The sequence below is a fragment of the Lipophrys pholis genome (genome assembly GCF_963383615.2).
Source record: "Lipophrys pholis genome assembly, chromosome: 18".
In the NCBI taxonomy this organism is placed as follows: domain Eukaryota; kingdom Metazoa; phylum Chordata; class Actinopteri; order Blenniiformes; family Blenniidae; genus Lipophrys; species Lipophrys pholis.
The window spans coordinates 1064911-1072836 of NC_137646.1; the positions used below are offsets into that span (position 1 = coordinate 1064911).

The 7926-nt window shown below is 40.0% G+C and overlaps 1 protein-coding gene across 1 annotated transcript; it reads right to left on the bottom strand.

The window, feature by feature from the left end:
• Nucleotides 1–1788: 1788 nt before the first annotated feature.
• Nucleotides 1789–7180, bottom strand: LOC308123537 (C-type mannose receptor 2-like). The gene is made up of 9 exons (XM_080486067.1): nucleotides 7027–7180; nucleotides 6824–6866; nucleotides 6425–6592; nucleotides 5638–5862; nucleotides 5320–5419; nucleotides 4986–5221; nucleotides 4391–4648; nucleotides 3642–3899; nucleotides 1789–2403 (listed from the first exon to the last, which is right to left on the bottom strand). Exons 1-9 carry the CDS (start codon nucleotides 7027–7029, stop codon nucleotides 2369–2371), a joined length of 1326 nt encoding a protein of 441 aa, XP_080342193.1. The 5' UTR covers nucleotides 7030–7180; the 3' UTR covers nucleotides 1789–2368.
• Between the last annotated feature and the right edge of the window lie 746 nt (nucleotides 7181–7926).

Consider the following 7926-nt stretch of genomic DNA (forward strand, 5'->3'; position numbering starts at 1 on the left):
CATGCACAAATAAAAATAAATGAAAATAGCCTAATTTAACACATGGTCATGACAAAACTGAAAACAAACAACAAACAAAAAGGAATGCACTGATGCTTTGATCCAAGTCTCGGAGGGGATCCCCCAGGAGAACATCCCCCAGGAGAACGTCCCCCAGGAGAACGTCCCCCAGGAGAACGTCCCTCAGGAGAACATCCCTCAGGAGAACATCCCCCAGGAGAACGTCCCTCAGGAGAACGTCCCTCAGGAGAACATCCCCCAGGAGAACGTCCCTCAGGAGAACATCCGTCGGATGTGTTATTTTAGTCTTCCCTTTATTTTTCTGAGCGGTGAAAATGAGAAGATCCTTCTTCCTTCTGCCTCATACAACACGTTTGGCACAAGACTGCTTGTACATGCTTCATGCTGCATCTTTTGACTCTAGTTTTTCTATTTGTACATAAACATTTCTTCACCTATTCTTGCACCACTTTCTATTTATGTATTGTAGACAGTCATTGACTTATTTTGCACCGTTTTCTTTTACATGCTATTTTGCTGCTGGCATTCTCTGTGAACAGCAGAAGAAGAATTTCCTTGTACAGGGGAAACAGGTTTGATGATTTGCATATGACAATAAACTGGAATTTAATTTAAACTCTGAATAAGGATCTAGAAGAGGGGAGTTGTTCATTGTCGTATAGCTTCATCTTTTTTCTTTTTCTGTCCTCGCTTGCTTTTGACTTATATGGTTGTATATGGGTATAAATGATCAATACTGTAATTGAGGAACAAAGTTTGCAAGCTCTTTCATTCTACAGCATTCCTAAAGTGACTTTACCTGGTGTTAAGAGATTCTATTCTTAAAATAACTGCTCTGCCTTAAAACTGTGTGAAAGATACTAACTTGCTCTGAGGAAATTTGCTAAGCGCATGACTAACAATCTGCTGAGGTCAGCTCTAATGAGAAACAACTTTAGTTTATGGTTGCAGGATGCTGCCTGTAAAATGTGCTTATCTCAGTGTTTGGAGGAGACAAAGCCTGTGAAACAGGAACTTGACTACAATCGGAGGAAACCCGTCACAACTGGTCCCTTTTGATGACCTCCCTCAAGTACCCCTTGAAACCCAGGCTGGCTTCGTGACATCCTGCAAACCTCAGCTAACCCTGCGGTGACCCCGTGACTCACCATCTGGACCGTCCTGCCCCTGTGGGCAGAAGAATGCATAAATACACATTTTGCATAGGCAGACATGCTCGCAGTTCACGTCGCTCGGTTTAGAGTAGGAACCAGGACCCAGAATTCTGTAAATTGAGAATATTGCTTGCTTACCGCACTTCAATATAGTTTGATAATCAATTTTTAAGAAACCTGACTCATGTGTCTTTCTTTAATTAGACTGGCAACAAAAGGACTTGTGGTGCGAATTGAAAGCACCCAAAACTGGTAACTTCTGTTGAAAATACTGTCATTTCTTTATTGATGAAGCAATCAGGCCGTGGCATGCAATGATGTAACGCTGCATTTCTTCGATGGTGGAAAACAAATGAATGACTGACAGATAAAAAGCTTAAAAAAAAAAAAAAGGATACCTACAAAAAAGTTTGTTTTGGGGGATTAGCATTGGCAGTATTCCTCCACACTGACTCTGTGCACCGTTTGCAAGTTATCCCTGTGTATGTGTGGGTTTTCTCACATAGCCAGAGCAGTATAGTGAGAAAAGGTGGAGGCCAGAGTGAAAGACTGTCGAAGTTATTCTTTAGAAAATAAAGATCTTCAATGTGATTTACTACAGTGACACAAGTTTGGTTGGAAAACAACTATTTATTTATTTTAAATCAAGAACTGAAATGAAAGATTAAAGGATGAGACCAGTCACAGTCATGAAATTATGATCCCAGGTCAACTCTTCCCCTCACGTGCAGTACATACAAACCCCCAGCAGATGTCACTATAATCACGCCCAAGCGCTTGTCAATCGCTTTCAAGGAAGTTTTCTCAAATTTCACCACCACCAAGCAAAGGTGCAACAATCCACAGAACAAAATCAAAATGGCAAAGTAAAATCACAAATCCAAGAATCCACTAGACAAACAGACAACATCCCTGCATAATGTTTCCTTTTTTAACTTGTCGAACATTATAGAGAGTCAGGACGAGGACAGCCCTGAGCAATAATATGGAAATGATTTAACGATGACAGAAAAGTGGAAATAGCTTCATCAAAACTCATCCCTACCACTCTTGCAGTGACATTAATTACACAAAGTGATGCAATGCATTTATTATATATCATATAATTCCCCTGGAAAGTGACTTTGAATGTAAAAGGTTGAAATCCTTCCATGTGCGTCTCCAATTGGATCCAGTAGTTTCAAGTAATAGACTTATTCCTCACAGAATGGGATGACAGGTCGTCGTCCTCCATGAGCAGAATTATGTGTTATTTTAGTCTTCCCTTTATTTTTCTGAGCGGTGAAAATGAGAAGATCCTTCTTCCTTCTGCCTCATACAACACGTTTGGCACAAGACTGCTTGTACATGCTTCATGCTGCATCTTTTGACTCTAGTTTTTCTATTTGTACATAAACATTTCTTCACCTATTCTTGCACCACTTTCTATTTATGTATTGTAGACAGTCATTGACTTATTTTGCACCGTTTTCTTTTACATGCTATTTTGCTGCTGGCATTCTCTGTGAACAGCAGAAGAAGAATTTCCTCGTACAGGGGAAACAGGTTTGGTGATTTGCATATGACAATAAACTGGAATTTAATTTAAACTCTGAATAAGGATCTAGAAGAGGGGAGTTGTTCATTGTCGTATAGCTTCATCTTTTTTTTTCTGTCCTCGCTTGCTTTTGACTTATATGGTTGTATATGTGTATAAATGATCAATACTGTAATTGAAGAACAAAGTTTGCAAGCTCTTTCATTCTACAGCATTCCTAAAGTGACTTTACCTGGTAACTTCTGTTGAAAATACTTCAACTGTCATTTCTTTATTGATGAAGCAATCAGGCCTTGGCATGCAATGATGTAACGCTGCATTTGTTCGATGGTGGAAAACAAATGAATGACTGACAGATAAAAAGCTAAAAAAAAAAAAGATACCTTCAAAAAAGTTTGTTTTGGGGGATTAGCATTGGCAGTATTCCTCCACACTGACTCTGTGCACCGTTTGCAAGTTATCCCTGTGTATGTGTGGGTTTTCTCACATAACCAGAGCAGTATAGTGAGAAAAGGTGTCGGCCATTTATTATATATCATATAATTGTCTTGGAAAGTGACTTTGAATGTAAAAGGTTGAAATCCTTCCATGTGCGTCTCCAGTTGGATCCAGTAGTTTCAAGTAGTAGACTTATTCCTCACAGAATGGGATGAAAGGTCATCGTCCTCCATGAGCAGAATTTAAAAAGAAAAAAGTTAGAAAAAACAACAAACACACAGAAAATATGTCCATATTGGGAATTGAAGAACACTTTTCAAAAGTATAATTTTAAATAAATGATGGTTAATACTAAAAAGGTAATTGATATTAGTCTCAAATGGACCAAAATAGCCTCCTTGTCCGATTGTGAGAGTTTAACGCTTGAACTGAATCTGACTTTCTACTGTCGTCCATCTGAGTGTTTGATGACACGAGTCAAGACGTCTTACCAGTGACTGCATTAATGCTGACTCCGCCGCTTCTGACGCTCCCAAACACAGAGAAGACAGTGAATGTGTACTCAGTTGCAGCAGAGAGAGATGAGACTGTGTGAGTTACTGGTCCGTCTCCATCTGGTGCTCTGATGTTTGTCTCGGTACCATTAAACTGGAGGATGAAGCTGATGTTGTTGTTCACTTTGTTCCACTGCAGAGTGACACTGGTCTCGTTTTTTCTTGATATTTCAAGACTGATTATTCTCGGAGGAGCTGAGACAAACAACAATGCCATAAAATAAATATCTAATTTCTTATCAGTTCAATAATAACTGTTGTGTCTGATATGAAGGAAATCTGAGGATTGGAGAACATAAATGAGAGGATTTTTCTACTTTGACACGGTTAGACTAAATAAGAAATGTATTTTCCAAAACAGATCACCTGAAAAACTGATATTCTCTTATTTATTAGCAGTAGTTCACAGGGTTACCATAAGCTACAGTTTCTAGTCTTGCATTTCCTCCTGTTCAAACTTTTCTAACTTTCGTCACCGTGAAGATGTGCAAACACACAAGACGGACATGAAACTCATAGATTTACATTGAAGGGCAATTTCAGGGAGTCCAGTTATCCTTCTATGTCACATTGCACAAGAGATTACAAGAAATATAACCTCTGAGTTAAAGGTTTTAAATCATTCTTGCTGCATTTTACTTTTGTCTTCTCATACTTAGAACAGCTTCCTGAAAACAGCATCTTACCAGTGACTGCATTAATGCTGACTCCGCCGCTTCTGACGCTCCCAAACACAGAGAAGACAGTGAATGTGTACTCAGTTGCAGCAGAGAGAGATGAGACTGTGTGAGTTACTGGTCCGTCTCCATCTGGTGCTCTGATGTTTGTCTCGGTACCATTAAACTGGAGGATGAAGCTGATGTTGTTGTTCACTTTGTTCCACTGCAGAGTGACGCTGGTCTGATTTTGTCCTGTTGACCTGAAGTCTTCTACAGGAGCTGGAGCTGAGAACCACAGAACAACTTACTTACTATCAGTGGCAGAAGTGAAACAGAATGACCAAACATGTTTGTATCTTGTGTTTATAGAAGCACCAATTTAACACAACATACATATAAACTATTGTTGCATAGCAGGTTTATGTAAATCGTTCAAACATTTGCATTGTAATCCAGTGACGTGCCGAGAGATGAGTCACTGATTCTTTCAAATATTTGTAAATGGAGTTTATGAAAACATTGTTTTTGCAATAAGAATTTGCGAGGATGGAATAAGTCTTATTGTGGGATCTCAACGCCACAAGCATGCAGTATTTAGTAGTAAAAATAACATATATATTACTTGCTGTGTAACAGACAAAAGGCAGTTGGATGGAGCAGCCTTCATCTGACCACAGTCCTGACTCCAGTGATGAAGCGACGCACGTCTCGCCTGTAGTGTCGGGCTGGTTGTTCTCCCAGTTTCCATATAGAGAGTCACTCCCATCAGACCAAACTTTTCGCCGATACAGACCAATCCACACATTGTTGTCACCTGCAACTCTCTTGACCATTTCATTTTCAGCCTCGTTTCGTATGCTGTGGAGGGAAGAGTAGCAGATCTGCATCGTACTGTATGTAAAACAAATTCACTGATTCATGGATGGAATGAACAAATTAGTGAGTTCATACGGTACCTGGCCAGATCGACATAGTTCTCTCTGCAGAACCTCTGAGCTTCTGTCCAATTTCTTAATGTTCCAATCCTAACAAAGGTTGCTTTTCCATTCAATGTACCTGGAAATATAGACACTTTTTTTTCTTTAATAAACAAAGAATGAGTTCTTCTACTATTTGCTGTGAATCAAAATAAAAGAAAAAGCTGAATATTTGACAGTAGTTTCTAAGGCAGTGACTTATTCAACACATTTACACACAGTCTGAAGTATTGACATTTCTGGAAGCTCTTGTCAAAAAGTAATGCTTTTAAAATGTTACTCTTTAAAAAAACTCACCATTGAAGCACACAGACTGACGATTGTAACTGCAATACAGGTCATTCCATTTGCCATTGAATGAACTCCAAAGTACTCCACAGTTTTCTCTTCCAGCACAATTGTCAGGCTGACCACTGAACCAATTTCTATACGTCGCCTCTCCCTCGCCATAGAAGCTGCTGTCATTTAAGGACCACATCCAGCTGTTTTGCAAGTCATCATGAAGACCAATCCAGGCTTTTCCTGCTCAAATAAAAGATGTTGATTCGGTCAAAAACAAGACAATTGAAACTTGCCATTGTGGATTATTCTGTGTGTGTTGGAGCCATTTGAGACTATAAATGTTCTTTGTCAAATTGGTGCAAACTGAAGTGATGATAAGAAATATTATTTAAAGTTTTCCTATTTTTGTTTGTTTGTTTAGTTATTTTGATCATTAGAAATGTGTGGATCTCTCCTCCTCCTCGTCAGGCCTTCCTCCTTAGAATCAGGAGGAGGTGAAGCTGTGAGTGTGGAAGGAGGAGGGAGTGATGGTTTTTCTACCGCAGGCACACAAGCCTGTACAAACTAGAATTTATGTTAAGTATTTGTATTATTTAAGAAAGTAAACCACAGAGAATATTTTTTGTTTGTTTAAATAAATAGTGCATCTTTATTGTGAAACCTGGAAAATCTCTCTGCGAGTGTTTTTTACTTTCTGCGAGTCGAAAATCTCCTCAATGTGCAACTCTAAATTTAGATTTTTGGGACGAAAGACTGGCCACAACAGTGTGTGTCAAATACGGTGCAAGTATTCAGGACTCACCAGTATCGCTCGAAGTTGTGTTTCCAACTGCATCAACGTCAGCTGCACTTTCAATAGTGGCCAGATCAGTGAAGTCATCCCTGCACACACGCTGAGCGTTTGTCCAGTTCAGAGGAGTATTTACAAAGTTGTAGTAAGTTTGGCCAAAACCTACATTGGTGATCACTCCTAAAGCAAACCAGAATATACAATGTATTAATCAAAAGTATGCTCCGTTTGATTTGCTCTTCATCTGTCTCTATTTTCCTGTTTGGATGTTTTTCTTTCCATCCCCTTTGCTTCCTGTTTTCTCCTGAAACACACCAATCCTCCTCAGGGGCCTTGTCATCCTAACAAGGTGCAGCAACACTTTAGAAACATGAGCTACAGATGTAATTGCCTTTTTAAAATTGCACCAACCTGTGAGAACAAAAAGCACCAGTCCCCTCTCCATGAGGTAAACCTTTGAAAAGATGCAAAAGAAAAGTATTCTTTCATTTTAAAGTTTAATTCCTGATCGCATTATTCATGTACACGCCACATCTGATATGGAACATTAGGAAACGTGTCATAAAATAATTAATATTAATCTAAAAATAACATTTAAAATATACTGGACTCACCATTGTCTCTGTAACCTCCGGAGCTCTTGGGAACACCGACAGTGACTAAAGGCTGGTTTGGCTCCTATCAGTTTTCAGCAGCTGTGACTGAACAAAGTGTCACTCTGCTGCTGTATATTCTGTGTTTTTTCTTCTTCCTCGTGTGTCTGTGTGCTGGGCGGAGTCAACAAGACCTGCACTGGAGCTGAGCTGCACACCTGAGAGTATGTAAATAAGTAAGTACGTAAGTAAGTAAGTAAATTTTTTTTCTTTAGCGCTTTTCACAGACATGGAGTCACAAAGTGCTTCACAGTAAAAACAAATAAAAACAGATAAGAGAAAAAAACATCTTAAAAACACAACAAATGTCGACAGTCGACAGCGTGGGTCGATTAGACTAGAATGTTTTGGCAAACAAATGTGTTTTTAGGCACTTTTTAAAGATGTCCGCTGAGTCCAGGGAGCGCAGGTCAAGTGGGAGTTCATTCCAAAGTCGGGGTGCGGCAGCTTTGAATGATGGGTCTCCCCGGGTTTTAAAACAAGTACATGGAACTTTTATTAGGTTCTGCCCAAACGATCTCGAGGTCCGAGTCGAGCTGTAGGGCTTTATGACGTCAGCAATGTAAGGAGGAGCTGTAGGGCTCGAAAAGTTAGCACCAAGATTTTATATTGAACACGAGACTCAACAGGGAGCCAGTGAAGAGATCTTAACACAGGGGGGGGGGGATGGGCCCTCCTGTTGGTGCTGGTCAGAAGTCTGGCGGCTGAGTTCTGGACTAACTGTAACCAAGCCAGCTCTTTTTTGTTGAGTCAAGTAAAGAGGCATCATTGGCCTCGTTTCCACTGCACGGTACCGCACGGTACGGTAAACAGCGTACCCACACCCAACTCTGTTGCTCCGTCCCACCGCAGAGAGTCGGG